Raw genomic sequence first — 18,375 nt, forward strand, 5'->3', positions numbered from 1 at the left:
CTGGCCCTGCCCTTCCCAGTTGGGCCTCCCTCCCTGAGGAGTCCTCAGACACACTCATCTGGTGCTTTGTTAATGGTTGACTCTAAAATAAAAGAAAACAAAAAGGTATTAATTTCATAAAATGATGCCAGCACCACCATTTGAACAAGCCTCTTTCCAGAGATGCCCCTCCTTTTTAAAGTGGAGGTGGGCAACTCAAGAGGCTACTTCAAAGTGTACAGGTACTCCCCTCAGTCTTGAGCTAATACGAGACAGTGGTGGTTCTTTTTTAGAGACAGACCTCTGGTCTTTCTTCCTTTTAGAATGGGCCAGGAGAGTAAAGGTGTCAACAACTCTAATACTTACTGATAGCCTACTATACACCAGACCCTGGACATATATTTTTTATTCTTTAATGCTATCATAAAGGACAGGCTTAGACAGAGGATGAAACAAATTCAGAGAGGCCAAAAGAACTTGCCTCAAATCATCCAGGGTCTACCTGGGAAGAACCAGACACTGAACCCAGGTTCTGTGTGTTGCTGATTCACAAGAACATATGAAACCTAACACATTACTGCGGCCAGCCTTTGCCCCACGTGAGAGTAGTGGTGGGGGTGATGATGGCCCTGGGTGTGCATGTATGTGAACATGTGTTTGGGGATGGTGGGTTGGGGTGCTCAGGAGAGGCAAAGGCAAGTGAGAAGCTTGCAGGCAGGCCCAACTCCTCGTGGTGGCGGGCCATGGCATCAGTGAGATACGCAGTCAGCTTAAGATTTCACACGTTTGTATATTAAAATGAGAGGACTAACAAGGACCTACTGTATACCACAGGGAACTATATTCAATATTTTTTAAAATTAAACATTTTTTGGGGGGACCACATGGCATGTAGCATCTTAGTTCCCCGATCAGGTAGTGAACCAAGGCACCCTGTATTGGAAGTGCAAAGTCTTAACCACTAGACTGCCAGGAAAGTCCTATACTCAGTATCAGTTCAGTTCAGTTGCTCAGTTGTGTCCGACTCTTTGTGACCCCATGAACCGCAGCACGCCAGGCCTCCCTGTCCATCACCAACTCCCGGAGTTCACTCAGACTCACATCCATCGAGTCGGTGATGCCATCCAGCCATCTCATCCTCTGTCGTCCCCTTCTCCTCCTGCCCCCAATCCCTCCCAGCATCAGAGTCTTTTCCAAGGAGTCAACTGCTTCGCATGAGGTGGCCAAAGTACTGCAGTTTCAGCTTCAGCATCACTCCCTCCAAAGAAATCCCAGGGCTGATCTCCTTTAGAATGGACTGGTTGTATCTCCTTGCAGTCCAAGGGACTCTCAAGAGTCTTCTCCAACACCACACTTCAAAAGCATCAATTCTTTGGCGCTCAGCCTTCTTCACAGTCCAACTCTCACATCCATACATGACCACAGGAAAAACCATAGCCTTGACTAGATGGACCTTTGTTGGCAAAGTAATGTCTCTGCTTTTGAATATGCTATCTAGGTTGGTCATAACTTTCCTTCCAAGGAGTGTCTTTTAATTTCATGGCTGCAGTCACCATCTGCAGTGATTTTGGAGCCCCCAAAAATAAAGTCTGGCACTGTTTCCACTGTTTCCCCATCTATTTCCCATGAAGTGATGGGACTGGATGCCATGATCTTCGTTTTCTGAATGTTGAGCTTTAAGCCAAGTTTTTCACTCTCCACTTTCACTTTCATCAAGAGGCTTTTGAGTTCCTCTTCACTTTCTGCCATAAGGGTGGTGTCATCTGCATATCTGAGGTTATTGATATTTCTCCTGGCAATCTTGATCCCAGCTTGTGTTTCTTCCAGTCCAGCGTTTCTCATGATGTACTCTACATATAAGTTAAATAAGCAGAATGATAATATACAGCCTTGACGTATTCCTTTTCCTATTTGGAACCAGTCTGTTGTTCCATGTCCAGTTCGAACTGTTGCTTCCTGACCTGCATACAGATTTCTCAAGAGGCAGGTCAGGTGGCCTGGTATTCCCATCTCTTTCAAAATTTTCCACAGTTTATTGTGATCCACACAGTCAAAGGCTTTGGCATAGTCAATAAAGCAGAAATAGATGTTTTTCTGGAACTCTCTTGCTTTTTCCATGATCCAGTGGATGTTGGCAATTTGATCTCTGGTTCCTCTTCCTTTTCTAAAACCAGCTTGAACATCAGGAAGTTCACGGTTCACATATTGCTGAAGCCTGGCTTGGAGAATTTTGAGCATTACTTTACTAGCATGTGAGATGAGTGCAATTGTGCGGTAGTTTGAGCATTCTTTGGCATTACCTTTCTTTGGGATTGGAATGAAAACTGACCTTTTCCAGTCCTGTGGCCACTGCTGAGTTTTCCAAATTTGCTGGCATATTGAGTGCAGCACTTTCACAGCATCATCTTTAAGGATTTGAAATAGCTCAGCTGGAATTCCATCACCTCCACTAGCTTTGTTCATAGTGATGCTTTCTAAGGCCCACTTGACTTCACATTCCAGGATGTCTCAGTATACTTAGTATAATAACCTATAAAGAATCTGAAAAAAAAAAAAAGTATGTCTAACTGAATCACTTGGCTGTACAACTGAAACTATCACAACATTGTAAATCAACTATACTTCAAGTGAAAATAAAAAATATAAGTGGAAATAAGGATATTTAGATTTTTTTCCAATGGTGATTTCATCAATGCTTTTTTGGGGAAATACGAAAACCTAAATTCTATCACGTTTTCTAATTCTTTTGGATCCCCTGCTTTTGCTGACACACTCAGTACACAACCCTGTAAGACCCACCTTAATCCCAGTTCTGAGGTTGAGGGGACCTGGCCCAGCCATGTGGGAGTGGCGGTGACAACTTCTACCTGGGAGACCAGCAGTGCAAGGTGTGCTTAGGGAGGCGGGGAGGCTGCAAACTTTAGAATGAGTTACTGCTCCAAGAATTTCTGGAGTGCCTGTTTTCCCCATTCCTGGGCTCTGAGTCAAGAATGTAATTGAAGCCAGGGGACAATAGAGTGTGAAAGGAAAGATGTCCCCGTGGCCAACCAGACCCAGACACACAAAGCAGGTGCTTGGCTTTTGCTCCTGGTGCTGGCTGGGTCCCTGCACCCTGCCCCACACTCTGTGATAAAAGCCACAGCTCCTGCCTCTGTACCTCCAGGACGAGCTCTGACTGAGAAGAGCCTGCTTCCTCCTCCCGACTCCTCGTTTCCAGGCTAGAGATACAGAGGCAGGAGCCATATCTCAACAGAGGAAACCATGAAGCAGGACCTCAGATGCTAAGGACTTCCCAGAGGAGGGAGAGGATTTTGTTATTGTCTGAAGAAAAAGTTACCCTAGATAACCTTCTGGTGTGTGGTAAGAGGATCAATAGCCAGGTGAGCTGGGTTTGCATAGTGTCACTGAGAAGCCCCCATCGTGCCCTGGTGGAGACACAGGACCTGCATGCTGTCTTCTGGATGGCATGGGGGAGGTGGCTCCCAGAGGGCTGGTGATGGTTGGCCTTTCCGTCTTGCAGGGTCTACTTAAGCCCTGCCTCCCCCACTGGAGAGAGGCTGTTATTGTTCATCAGTTTTGGATTTTAGGGGTTTTTTGGCCACAATGTGCAGCTTGCAGGATCTTAGTTCCCCAACCAGGGATTTAACTGCCATCGTTAGTAGTGAAAGCGCAGTGTTAACCACTGGACCACTGGGGAATTCCCTGGATTTTAGTTCGGCAGGGCAATGAAACCTTATCTCCTTGTGATTTCAGGGGGAAAATCCAAGTGGGCTATCTGGCTCTGAACCATCCTGATGAACACCAGAGGCAGGCTTGAAAGAGCAAAGGCAGCACCATATGGCAGCCTCCCAGGTGAGTATGGAAGAGACAAGAGGCAGCCTTTTCCTTGAAGCCAGGGAGGGTGGCTGTAATGGCTGATGGCAGACACAAGACTCAGGTGTGTTTAAATAACAACACAAAAAAATTAAGCTATCCCTCTCTGAGAGCTTGCTGTGTCAGACACTGTACTAAAAACTTTACACATAGCATCTTAATCATGCCCTGGATGCAGGTACTATCATTATCACCCCCATTATGCAGACAGAGACATTAAATAGCTTTCTCAAAGTCACAACCAGTAAGTGGCAGAGTGACTTCAAAAATCTGGTCTTACTTCAAAGTCTGGCTTTTTGATTTTTGTTTTTGTAGTTGTATGTTTTTATTTTTGTCACACAAAGAGGGAGAGAGGAGGCAAAGGGGCGGAGCCCAGCAACATCCCTGGAACAGACTCTGAGGCATAGGTTCTGAGGCATACATTCATTCGGGTTTGTTCTGAAATGGCAATTTCAGTCCATGTTTCAGGAAACTCTCCAGGCTGTCAATCTCAGGGCAAAAAACTTACAATAAAAACCTCCCACCTGTTCACCACACAGGGACACAACACAAAATGCAAAACAAACTTGTTTGGAAAATGTCCTTAAACAAGAATGGGCAAAGCCTGGGGTTTTGACCTCTATCCTAGACTGCGTCCGTCATGGTGCAGTTTAAGTTTCTCCTATTGCTGCTTCATCCCTCTATCACCATTCACTACCAGTAGTTAAGGATCTTACCAAAAACAGAGGTCAGAGTGACCCTGAGCAGTGCCTCAGAGACCACACAACAGTTCAGTTCAGTTACTCAGTCGTGTCCGACTCTTTGCGACCCCATGGACTGCGGCATGCCAGGCTTCCCTGTCTATCACCAACTCCCGGAGCTTACTCAAACTCATGTCCATTGAGTCGGTGATGCCATCCAACCATCTCATCCTCTGTCATCCCCTTCTCCTCCCGCCTTCAATCTGTCCTAACATCAAGGTATTTTCCAGTGAGTCAGTTCTTTGCATCAGGTGGCCAAAGTATTGGAGTTTTAGCTTCAGCATCAGTCCTTCCAATGAATATTCAGGACTGATTTCCTTTAGGATGGACTGGCTGGATCTCCTTACAGTCCAAGGGACTCTCGAGAGTCTTCTCCAACACTACAGTTCAAAAGCATCAATTCTTCGGTGCTCAGCTTTCTTTATAGTCCAACTCTCACATCCATACATGACTACTGGAAAACCCATAACTTTGACTAGACGGACATCTTTGTTGGCAAACACCCATTATTCACTTTTATCAACTTCGGGTCTAAACATGGGTTACAGGAAAGAGTGGCCGCCATGAAAGCATCTGTTAAAGTTCAAGTTTGTGTTTACGTTGGTGGGAGGAGGTGGGGGAGAAACAGAGATAACATGGAACTGGATTTCTTAAAGCCCTCTATTTCAACCAGCTTGGAGAAACTGTCTTTTTTTTTTTTTTTTAAGAACCCTAAGGCTGGAAATCAAATGGATTGTCCAGTCCAGGCTGGAGCAGGAATCACTGCATATTGATAGTTAAACAGTTTAACACTATATTTAGGGAATGCCTGCACTTAAAATAAATAGTTTTTTTTCCCCCAAAGTGTATAATTTCATTTCCTAAGAGTCAGAAAATATACAAACTACAAAGAATTTCGTATCAGTTCTAGTTATAAGAACAAAAACAATCAGAAAGAATCCAAATGTTTCAAAAACAGGAGAATAACAAACTATGGCATATTAACCATTTCATATAATGATACCGTGAAGACTAGGTTAGCAAATAGGAAGGTGCTTATGCAAAGTTTTAAATAGAAAGTCCTCTGCATACACACAGGCAAAACACATGGAAAATAATTTTTTAAAGTGATGGTGAGACGTTTAGTGACCTTTTTCTTTATGGACTTTCTATTTTTATAATCTTTTGTGACAAATAAACTGAGAAATGTTTACAATTACATGGTGCCTTGTACTTTAGATGTACATTTGGGTTATTTACCTTGCAGTCCTATATCCAAATATGGCAAATAGGTTTTCATTTGAATTTCTAAATCGCTACATGAAATTTACATATTCCTTTAAATATGTAACACCTATTTACTGCTGTTATACAAGCTGGAGTTAATTCTCCCGGTTAGTCTTTTTCATCCAAATTTCATTATTCCATGTTAATCAGTAATATTTTATTTTTCTTGGGTCGGAATCCAAACTAGTAAAGTGAAAGGGAGCTGCCATCACCAAGCAATTCCTATGGATACAGCAGTACAGGGACTTCCCTGGTGGCCTAAGGGTTAAGACTCTGTGCTTCTAATGGATGGGATGAGGATGTGATCCCTGGTCAGGAAACATGATCCCACATGCTGTGCCCAAAAAGTAAAAATTAAAAAAAAACAAACAAAAAAAACACCACAGTAGTGAAAGCCCATGTACATTACCTTGCTTTCTGTCTTTCATGGAAGGCTGGAAGAAAGATTACCTAGAGACCCCCAGGGCTCCTATCACATTAAGAAAGTTGAAGTCTGGCAACCCCAGCAGGTCAGGTGACTCTTCTCTAAGGGTCTCAGGAAAAGCACGGGGGAGTCTTCCCACGGACTAAATGAGTTCGTGGTGATGCTCATCCATCTGCTTTCCTGGGAAGCAAAGGCTGGCTCTCTGCAGACCTCCCTCATGGAGTAGAAAGCTGATTTTGAAATCTCGAAGAGCCTATGTTTATTTAGGTATACACTACTCTTTGTTCTGAAGATTAGGAGATGCTCTAAGAGAAAAGCAAAAGTATAGTAAGATCCCAATTTTTTTGTTTTTTGGAAAGTCAATGGCATAAAACAAGAAATGAGGGGAGGGTAAGAGGGGAAAAGTTGTAAATTAAGTTCGACGAAAGAAACCTACAATAATGAGCAAAAAAACTTGGTGGTGAGAGTAAGTAGTAAGATCAAAGCAGATCTAAACTAACAGAGCTCTTGTTTCTAAGGTTTGAGAGGTAAGGGTGAGTCGTGCATGACTGTGGCTGGAATACTCAAGAAAATTATACAGCATGCCCAGAAAAGCCTTTCCCATTGGTTTTAGGTGCTTAAAAATCTTCCAGGAAGGGGGAACAATGCCTGTTTCCCATGCACTTCTGTATAATTTACTCTCATTTTGCCAATCATATCCTATTATTATTATTTAACATGTCTGCATTGCCTCCTGTAGATTATAGACTCTTTGTAGCCAAAAATTCTATACTTTTTCCTCCAACCTCCAACATATAGTCCCTAAAATAATAGGAGTGCTTTTTAAGTGGAAATGGAAATTCTTAGTCCTGTAAGCCAAATTACTGATGTATTTTTGGGTAAGTTTCTTTTTGATTTGGACCATTTAAAAAAAGTTTTTAATGAATTTGTTACAACATTGCTTCTGTTTTATGTTTTGGTTTTTTGGCCACGAGGCATGTGGGATCTTGGCTCCCTGACTAGAAATCCAACCCACACACCCTGCACTGGTAGGGAAAGTCTTAACCACTGGACTACCAGGAAAATCCCTACTTACAATTTTAATCTCCATGTACTCTCTAGTCACTAGAAGACGATATACAGAGTCCCTGGTGGCTCAGAGGTTAAAGCGTCTGCCTGCAATGCGGGAGATGCAGGAGATGCAGGTTCGATCCCTGAGCTGGGAAGATCCCCTGGAGAAGGAAATGGCAACCCACTCCAGTATTCTTGCCTGGAGAATCCCATGGAGGGAAGAGCCTAGTAGGCTACAATCCACGGGGTCACAAAGAGTCGGACACGACTGAGCTACTTCGCTTCACTTTCTACGTTTGAGAGTGAGCAGAATAAGAGATTATAATGAAAAACTACAGCTGGAGGGGAAAGACAGAAGACAAACCAGAAATAGGAGAAGGTCCAGATAGGAGTTTTCAAGCAGAGGATCAGGGATGGAAGAGATGTGAACAGTTCTGCCAGGATTTGAGACCAGATACACTTCACTGAGTCACATTTTCTTTACATTGATTACATCTCTATTTCTAGGCAAATTACCCACCACAGTCTTTTTTAATTTCTTGGGAAGGTGCTAAGGCAGACAGTCCTGGAGTATCCTGGAAAAAAGAGAGTACTTTGTGAGAACAGAGCAGGAAGACACATGATTGAAATGGTGGTCATTAAGCTCAAGTAAGCCACTGATGTATCACTTTCCAGCTGGGTCCTAAGATACAGATAAGCCAGCCATCTCCATGAAGCTAGCACTTACTTTAAAAATGAAAATGAAAAACCCTATTGCCTGGGTGCTTGGTCACACTTCTAATATGCTGATTGCTGGACTTTCAGCAACAATGCCAAACCGTTTTGAGATAGCAATGGTGCTCACTTTGGATAATGGTGTCTGTAACCACAGCATGACTCAAGGGCTTAACTGGCAAACTGTTTTACTGTGAAATGTGCTTTTCAGAGGAAGTGGGCTTGGGACAGGGTGGGTGGGTGGAGGTCCTAAAGCAGGAGGTGGCCAGCACATCAAAACCTGGTTCATCAGAAGGCCACAGGGCTATAGGATCCCACTGCATCTACTGGAGAATTTAATTTTCCATTTATGAGTTCAAGCAATGAGTTCCACTGGAAAGGCAGCATTTCAAACCCTGAGTTGATAGCAGGTTAGGACTCACTATCATCAACTGTACTCCCCTCTTACCTCCATCCCTATGCAGCATCCATCCAGGGGAGCCCACTCCTTTGTGCTTCTGGCCCATCATGTCCAGTTGGCCCCTTGGGAGACAGAACAGTGTTCTGTGTGTTCCTGGGCCACATACAGAAGGGCTTTTCACCTTTCTTGTCACTAGCTTTCCTCTGGAGATGGGGATCTACTGCAGTCCCTTAAGAACGAACGAGGGCTGATCTGTCTTCACTTACATTTGCTGCAAGGCCAGCCATCAGGATCTGATGTTCTGTTCCCTTTCACTCAGCAACACATCCAAATGCAGTTCAAGAAATGGAGTAACAGAAATTTTCAAGAGCCAGTATTTTACTTAAAAATGAGATATGGCTCTTGCTACTCTGAAACATTCTTCACCTTCTATGCACAGGTGATTATGCTGAAATTGTTACCTGAGCATTTGTGTCTGGGTCAATCAACAACCATATTGTGAATGCCTTTTATGTGGAAGTACCACTGCAAAGCCATGAACAGTCTATTGGAGATTGGTGCTCAGGATTTTCATTTCAAAAGGAAAAAGTTATTTCAGTTTCCCCAAGGACCAAACTCAAGGGGAAGAAAAGGCTTGGGTCAAGGGCCAGAAGAACTGGAGGCAGAGGCAGGGCGGGGGTGGGGCATCCGCACACATCACCTCATTTAGTTCTTGGTCTTGTGAAGAAGTGCACAGGCAAACCATCTTTAAGGTTGGAGAAACTGCTGCACAAATGGTTAAGATTAACCAGGGGTTGCTCAGGAAGTGGTGGAGGACCTGAAGCAGGTCTCTCTGGTTTCCAAGCCCCACCCTGTGCTGCCTAGCCTGGAGAGGAACTGGGGTTGCACACAAGCAGAAGGTGACCTTGAGCAAGCCACCGAGCTCTCTAGCCTTGAGGATGATAAGCCTCCTTCCGGCTCCGCATCAGCATTTCAGTTATGGCATTAGCCTTGGCAGGCCCTGATAAGGCTTTGACTCCCCTCTTTGTTCTCCAAGGCCTTGGTAACAGACAGAAAGCAAGCTCACAGGCAGCAGGAACCAGTCTTATCTTTTAGGTCAGTGCCTATTCGTCAAGAATTTGGCAAAAGTTGCAATCACATTAGTGAGCCCTCAACATATCTTCATTCATTGTTTGACACAAAATTTATGACATCTGTCAGAGGAATGTAGGCCTGAAAACCCTCAATCAAAACATGTATATAATGGAAGGAACATTTCTTGCATCGCCTGCCATTCCTAGCAATTTCTTTCCAAATCCGTCTCCAATTTTCGAAATGATGGCTCCCTGAACACCTCAGCATTTTGTTTTGATTGGAGAATTCAGAGGATTTTTTTGGTATGTACATCTGAGGGCATTTTCTTTTTTAATCACATTTATGAATAGTGTTGAAAAGGTAAAAAAATGGTTAAGATAGATTCAAGCAGTTTTCTGAAGTGAAAAATAATTTTTCTTGGAAAAAAAAAAAATCAGGCCCAAGGTTTTAAACTCTGGAGGATACATAACAACATACACAAAAGTTCGATTTTGTTTCTGCTAATGATATCTCTAAAAGCAGTAAGTACTGCTCTCTTCAAGGCCAGCCTCAAAAGGTTCAGAATGTATCCACAAAGTGCTTTTCTTTTTTCCTTAATAAGACATCATAGAATTCCCATCACAAAATTAAGTATTTTTGGAAGATGCTTATATGCTTACCTTGTAACCTTTCTCTGTGGAGTTCCACATTTTTCTACACTGAACAAGGCAGCATGTCTGGCTGTGCATTCTGAAATCTGGGCCTGCTAAGTCTTGACAATGGAATTCAGAGTACGAACCTTGAATTCTTTGTCTGCACTACATGATTTTCTAAATGGTGACCGTATCAGCGTCCGACCTTGATGTTGGCACTCTGAAGACCTGTCACTGCTCTCCCCTGACCTCACAGAGCAGCACGTTCAGAGACGATCATGCTGGGTGTAAGGCATATGCCCTGTGGGGACAGGGCGTCCTTCCTTTTCTACGTATCAGAATCATCAGTTAATAACAATTCTATGAATTAGCATGAGGCCACAGTAATCCACTGATTTCATCCGGTCCCTGGAACCCAGGAGGAAGTTGGGCCCTAAACCACCCATGGGGGTCAGGGCAGCTGCAGGCTGACTCAGCCTCTGGCCTCATCCTCCCACAACTGTACCTGCCTCCTCATCTGGTTCTATCCATGTCCAGGAGCTGCTTTTCTTCTGCTGCAAAACGTCTGAAACAAGTGGAAGAAGAGCCCAAACAGGGCTTTGGAGTTGCACAGGCCTGAATTTGACGTCTGACCACACTACTCGTGAGCTCTGGACCCGAGAGCAGGTTCGCTCAGCCTCCCTGAGCCTGTTGTGTAAGTGAAATGGGGCTGAGGTGAAGCTGAAAGAACAGCTGTAAGGCGCTCACGACGGGTTGTGGCCCAGGGTATCTAAGGGAGTCCTCATAGCTACCATCGCCATCAGGCAGTTAGTGTTGTACCAGCATCCGCCAGTCCCCTGTGGTGGTCTCTGGGCACAAGGGGCAGCAGCAGGAGTGGTCATTGAGTCCGCTTGAGGTACTGTGATGCATACTCGTCACCTGGCTCACACATTCCAGTCCCACACTAGTAACCTGTGTGCTAGGTACCCATTCCATAGATGAAGAATCTGATTTAGGGACCTGACAGGCTAGGCAGCTAGGAAACGTGAGGTCAGATCTGGCTCCCCAGGTGAAAACACGCTGGCATAGGAAAGCTTTTGAGTGGAGGCAGGGGAATCTCGGTCTACCTGGGAGTGGGCAGGGGAGTGCCCAGGGCTGGCGAAGATGCAAGAATGCTGAGACGCAGAGAGTTCATATTTGCTTTGAGCAAAAGGACAGCTTTTTATTTAAATACCAAAAACATTTTGTATTGAGGTATAGCTGATTAACAATGTTGTGACAGTTTCAGGTGAACAGTGAATAGACTCAGCTATACACATACATGTATCCATTCTCCCCAAACCCCCCTCCCATCCAGGCTGCCACATAACATTTGAGCAGAGTTCCATGTGCTATACAATAGTTTTTGTTGGTTATCATTTTAAATATAACAGTGTGTACATGACCTTCCCAAAGTCCTATGTATCCCTTTCCCTGGCAATCACGAGTTCAGTTTTCTGAGAGTCTGTTTTATAAGTAAGTTCATTTGCATCATTTCTTTTTAGATTCCAAATATAAGGGATGTCATATGATATTTCTCCTTCTCTGACTGACTTCACTCGGTTTGACACTCTCTAGGTCCGTCCATGTTGCTGCAAATGGCCTTATTTCGTTCTTTTTAATGGCTGAGTAATTTTCCATTGTATATACACACCACATCTTTTTTATCCACTAAAAGGACAACTTTTTAGAGGTGGGAACTGAAACTCAGATGCCAGGCTTCTCTCTGGGTCTCTGCAGAGAATACCTGAGAAGAGTGTGGAAGAACAGCTAGAGATACTGGATCCTTTTCAATGAAAACATCTGTGCATCCAAATGAATGTTTCCATTTTACTGTGTTTGCTTTATATGAGAATGTCCTCCTTTTTCCCCTGTAGTACAAGTTTAGCCAATTAACAGTGTAATCTGTTTTTCTTTGCTTAACGTCTTCAAGACTGGCCAGTGATGTTTTCAGTTTCCAAGTCCAATAAAAAGATGTACTGGCATTCAGAACTCAAGCACGAATTAGAAAGCAGAAAATCACCAAGATCCTTTACTTCTACTTAAAAAAAAAAGTTATGTTCATTTATTTGGCTGTGCCAAGTCTTAGTTATGGCATGTGAGATCTTAGTTCTCCAACCAGGGATCAAACCCAGGGCCCCTTCATTGGAAGCGCAGAGTCTTAGCCACTGAACCACCGGGGAAGTTTTTTTAAATAGAATCACTTCTACTTTTAAATAGAATCACACTGCTGGGGGACAAAACATTTGGTGCATTAACTCGCAATTTTTTGATGTGTATGATCGCCACTGCTAAAGACTTAGTTAAGAGTTGAGGAAAACTCCCCAAACTGGTAGAACCACAGCAAAAGGCCTACATGTATGTATGTGCAGATATAACCTATAACCTGGAGGAAGGCTGGGACTTGGGAAGGGTCCCCTGCTACTTGTTTTACCTTAGTCGTTCAGTTGTGTCTGACTTTCTGTGAGCCTATGGACTGTAGCCTGCCAGGCTCCTCTGTCAGTGGAATTTCCCAGGCTGCCATTTCCTCCTCCAGGGAATCTTTCTGACCCAGGGATCAAAACCATGTCTCCTGCATTGGCAGGTAGATTCTTTACTACTGAGCTACTGGGGAAGCCCCTTTGCTGCTTGCTGTAACTTTAACAGACTAAAGGGATCCTGCTTTGAGTGCTTCTGGGAGGATCACACAAGAAACCCACTCCCTCCCAGACACTGAGATATTAATAAGCTTTAAGAAACATGTGTGAGGGAAGGTAGGTCAATCACGCGATCTGAAGTTCACAAAGTAAAAACATACAAACGACAGGACCACCCTGTTTAGAAAATGTCCTACAATGTGCATTTATTCCATATCATTGTACAAGGGTTCCATACAGTTGTAACTCTTAAGACAATGTGTTTTCTTCACCATTGTATGTGGTGCCCACATCTTTCACTTGAACATGCTGGAAATCCACATCGCATGCTATCTATCCCACAAGTTGTAACGAGCTGCAAATGTGCCAATGAGAAGAGCACGGTGGCTTACAAAGCTTCGGCTTTAGTGAATTCTGGCAGACAGGATCCACAGTCTCACCTCATTGTAAAACTCACGACAAAATAAATTAGTGTTGGACAGACTTCTAAATCGTACAATATTTAAGGAGAGACCACAGTGGGACCTTTTGTTTAAAGTAGCACCGATCCACACCCGGTTGTGTTTCCAACGTTACCCTTCCTGGTCATTGGCAGTTTGAGTGGAAATCTTTCTGCTTCCTCAAGGATTCCTGGACTGACTAAGCATACTGTGTCGCTAAACTCTCTACGGTGTGGCAATGTCAACTTGGGAAATGGCACATTTAAATCATTGTCACCTTGAACACGTGTGTTCACACACCTTGCCTGTGTGTGTGTGTGTGTCTTCCCCACCCCCGATCTAGCTGGTATCCTGTGGATGTTTTTGTGACAGTGGTGAAAGTAAATAAAAAATGCATTAAGGGGTTTCATGGTAAGCATGGTGTTTAAAAACAAAACGAAACGAAAAGATAAAACAACATGAAAGAATGTGGTCGCAGCTAAGGAGGTTTTCACATGTTGTTTAACTCCAGTAAAGTCTGATCCAGCATCTGGTGCATACTAAGGTTTTCTTCTTTGGCATGAGCCACTTTCTCTGTGGTGGGATTAGAAAATTAAGTCATGAATAGCTGAGCTTTGGACACAGCGGTGGTTTGTACACTTAGGCAGGCAAACATCAATCACAAACACAGGATGAGATGATTAGGACTGGGCATGCTCGTAAGACATGACTCATTTCCAGACAGGGACCTACGAAGGGGACGCTGTCCTGGACCTGGAGAAACCGCAGGCACAGCAGGCTCTCACAGAGCGGCCAGGTGACTCTCCACCAGTAATCCCCGGGGAACAAAACGCAGGTGGGGCTGGTGGGTGCTCACTGCTCATGCGCTGTGGGAACCGGGAGAGGTGCGCGCAGCACTCAAGTTATAACAGCAGCAGACATTTCTGAGTTACAGGCAGCTAAGGTCCGAGAGTTGTGTTGTAACACAATCTCAGAGAAAACAAAGATGACATAACTAGGCCTTCTGACAACGTTTCAAGGATTTATTTCTGTTGCTTGTTTAAAAAAAAAATAACCAACATGTTTCATGCACACTCCAGTAGGACATTCTCTTATTATTCTCACAGTGTTCTATTTATTATTAGCATGACATTCTCACCAGATTCCAACAACACTGTTAAGACTAAATAAAAGCATACCTTTCAGACAATCGGGGACTTCTGACATGAACTCCTGTTTTCAAAAGCTATTTTGCCCAAGCATAGGTACATTTAATCATATTTCAAACACTATACCAGATACTTAGAAGTGAGAAATATGAATATGTAATAGGAATATATATTATATATATCATATCCTATATATGTTACATATATATATATATATATATATATATATATATATGCTGATACACATCCCTCTGCTTTGACTTTCTAATTTTAAGCAAGACTCAGTTCTCTGTAGGAAATAGAAAACATTTTTTTGGTTCTCATTATGCATCAGTCCAAACAAGAGGACCTGCTATTGCAAAGATGAGTGCTGAACTGATTATAAACATTGATCCATATACACAGATGTAATTTTACCATAAAAGCAGTTTGGGGATTAAAGAGAACTTAATTATTCCAGATATAAGAGGAAAATTGCAGGCAAGGCCAACCCTTCAACTGATTCATGTTCAATTCTGCAGAATTCTACAGAAAGCAATCACTTCCAACCCTACTATCTGAAGGTTTGACAGTCTTGTATTTCCTGACACGGGCTGCATTCCTAGAATTCAGCCCAGGTTCTTCCCCACTTAAGTTTAATCCTCATTCAGGGCCAGCTTTAGTTGGTTAGTTAGGCGGCGGTTTTGCTCAAGTTGCTGGTAGAGTTGATCTGTACAGGTCAGCAAGCAGGTTAGCAGAAGAGAAGAGGCAGAAGGAAGAGAGGTTAGCTGGAGTTGGTGAGAAGGAGTAAACAGAACACAGAGATACCTCAGGTACTGGTCACTTGCTGAGCAGGTTCCCCTCACCCCATGAGAAGCTGTCCTGTGCTCAGGCAAGGCCTGGCTGACAAAGGAAGAACCAGGCCTCCTCTCTTGGCAGGAGGAAAGGGAAACAAGAGGGGGAAAAGGATCCTCCTCCTTGGCAGGATCCGAGAAGGAGAGAGGGGGCATGTTCCTCATGCATCTCACTAAAATCACCATGTGAACTGAGCCCAATGAAGCTTCTGGCAACAGCCTTAGGAACTGGGGCAAGGCTGGAGGTGAGCCTAGTACGCCATCCACTCCTTGCAGGACTCAGTGACTGAGAGACCTGCCTGCAAAACCTTGACCTACTGTTTCTGCTCATCCCTCCCTGGAACCCTTTCATCTCCACTGCTAGGGCTGGCTTTCCTTTCAGGTGGCCCCGAGAGGGGCCACTGCCACTGTATTAACAGTTTCAGAAATGCAGAACTAATAAGCTCCATGTCTCTGCCCCAGTCACAGTGTTATACAGTATAAACTCTCATCCAGCTTAGATATAGGGTGTGTTACTCTACACAAACAGCAAAAGAATAAGCACTTACCCCACTCAAAACTGATTTAACTGTTGACTTCCTAGAAGGATGGCATTCTCAGGTGCTAAATGGACATGTATAAAATCCCAAACGTCCACATGGAGCTGGTGTGAAGTACATTTTGCCCAAGGGCATGTAATCTTCTCACTTGGCAAGGAAGGCAGCTGCTAGTCAGCCTTTTATCTGATGGGGATACCATGGGATGCCCAAACAAGGACAAGAACCTGGCCCGTATCACGGAAAGCTGGAGGTTACAGGACTGTCTTGCATGCCAGGGACAACCTAAACCACAAACTCTAACTTAATGATCCTGAAGGCTGACAATCCTACACCTGGGGAGAATAAAAATGTTCAGTTTCTAGTTCCCAGGTTTGTTGGGAAATCAATCAGTCCTCATTTTAATGTTCTCTCATGTATGAAGAATCTGCCTGCAATGCAGAACTGGGTTTGATCCCTGGGTAAGGAAGATCCCCTGGAGTAGGAAATGGCAACCCACTGCAGTGTTCATGCCTGGAGAATTCCAGACAGAGGAGCCGGGAAGGCTACAGTCCGTGGTCACAAAGAGTCGGACACAACTAGCCGGCTAACACTTTCACTTTCACACATGGTAGGAGATGAGGAATACCTTATATTCATTGTGTTTTTTAGCTTGGAATATCTCTGCCTTGTCTTCTTTGCAGATCCAAATGTTCTGAATATGCAAAACCCCAGTCAAATGTCATCTTCTCCAGGTAGCTCCCAATCAGAATTACTGTCTCTATTCCTCACGGACTCTAAATGTACACCATCTGTTAGGTCAGACCTGCTTCACTCATCTATCTTCCTACAAGATGGCCAGCTCACTGAGAACAAAGAACATTTCCAGTTCATCTCCTGACCACATCCTCCCTCCCCTTCATGATGTCCTGCATGTTTGGGGGCTGCAAAATTTAAACCCCACTAGCACATTCACACTCTCACGTGGGAGACATCACCATGGGCATGTAGATGTCTTAGCTTCTGAACCAACGTACAGTCAAGCTGGGATGAAAGAACTCTGCAGAAACCCTAGAGAACCCAGAGGGTTGATGTGAATGCAGTTTAAATGACAGTATCCTTACGGCCTCATTTGGACCTGCTCTACTCTGGCTACCATAGAACCAGTATGCTTGGGGGGCCTGGGAGGATTATGTTTGAGAATATTTTTCCTTCCTGTTCTACCTCCCCAATATCTGGGACGTCAACTGCCAAGCAATGCTTTTGCGGTTTGGTCCAACCAAGGCTACTGCAGCAGTTGCCTCTAAGTTGGCATGATCCACTGAGCTAGAAGCCTGGGCCCCAGCAATTTCTTGATAAAATCAACTAGCTAGTCATCCTCTTGTGTGCCCATACCTTCTTGGGCGGTTTCAGATTTTTTTTTTTTTTTTTAATTTGGCTAAACCCTGTGGCATGTGTGATATTAGTTTCCCGACCAGGGACTGAACCTGGGCTCCCTGCACTGGAAGGCAGGGTCTTAATCACTGGACTGCCATTTCCCCCGTAGAATACACCTAGAGAAAGTGTAAGAGCCTCTGGAATGGTTCCCAAAAAACTGATGTGCCTCCAGAACTAACTAAACATCTGTTCAGCACCACTTTCAGACTTGTCATTTCTTTCTGTGGCAGAAAGCAGGGTTACTCAGAGAAGGGCCCACTTTTATTACTCTGAATTTTAAAAGAACAAAGCAGGAATCAGTCAAAAGCAGGCCCAAGAAGCCTTAGGAAAAGAAAAGAAATTACAGAAGTCCTGACACTCTCAAGGGAGAGACTGTCTAGATTATAAATTTTTTAAAGTCTATTATACTACTACTGAATTCACAGCCCTCTTAAAAAGAGTACTTTTACTCTGTTCTGAAGTCTTTGTAGAGTGACTGACATTTTCAGTTTGCTCAAATTTATTTGAACATAGGGATATATAAGTACTTAGGCTCAGAAAAACTATACATAGATAACAATCACCCACATTTAAAACACAGGAGAAACATAGTCAGATTGTTGAGGATGAGAAGTGTTGGGCATTAAGAGAGAAAACTCCACATCATTTTAAAGTTCTAATTTTGTGATACGTTTAAAAAAAAATCACTTAAATGCTGTTCTTTAATTTATAAATATAACTGATAAACCATAACTGAACAATTTCTACTATTTTTAGGGGGTAAAAAAAAAAGAACCAACTTTAATAGCTATGCTTTAAAAATATTCACAAATAAAAAAAAGTTATCACAAAGATTATATAACCCCTCCTAAGAATATATGATGTGCTTAAGAGCAAAAAAATAAATCTTGACTTGAACATACTCATATGTTCCTAAAACCTAAGAGTGTCATTTCATGATCAAAATGAAGGTGGCTGAGGAATGAATATACTTTTCTTTGTGCTGTAAAAGGATGATCAACAATGATCTCAACTTACACTGTTTTTGTATCCACATCCTTTTCATCTTTCCGGATATTCTAGCAGTGTGGGTTGGCAGCCTTTCCGTAGTTAGCTACCCACTCTCAAGCAGGACCATCTAAATACCAACACAGCAGGCTCTGCTGCTGCTAAGTCACTTCAGTAGTGTCTGCCTCTGTGCAACCCCACCAGGCTCC

At 43.5% G+C, this 18,375-nt stretch overlaps 1 protein-coding gene across 4 annotated transcripts in view; it reads right to left on the minus strand.

Annotated features, from left to right (window-relative positions):
• Positions 1-12,986: 12,986 nt before the first annotated feature.
• TPM1 (tropomyosin 1) overlaps positions 12,987-18,375 on the minus strand; it is a 29,296-nt gene continuing 23,907 nt past the window's right edge. For all 4 annotated transcript variants that reach the window (XM_055537733.1, XM_055537731.1, XM_055537727.1 and 1 more), the window contains one exon: positions 12,987-13,819. In XM_055537733.1, coding sequence (XP_055393708.1) covers positions 13,737-13,819 — 83 coding nt within the window. In that variant the 3' untranslated portion in view covers positions 12,987-13,736. The remainder of the gene's footprint in view (positions 13,820-18,375) is intronic.

This window comes from Bubalus kerabau, chromosome 10 (assembly GCF_029407905.1).
Source record: "Bubalus kerabau isolate K-KA32 ecotype Philippines breed swamp buffalo chromosome 10, PCC_UOA_SB_1v2, whole genome shotgun sequence".
Taxonomy (NCBI): Eukaryota; Metazoa; Chordata; class Mammalia; order Artiodactyla; family Bovidae; genus Bubalus; species Bubalus kerabau.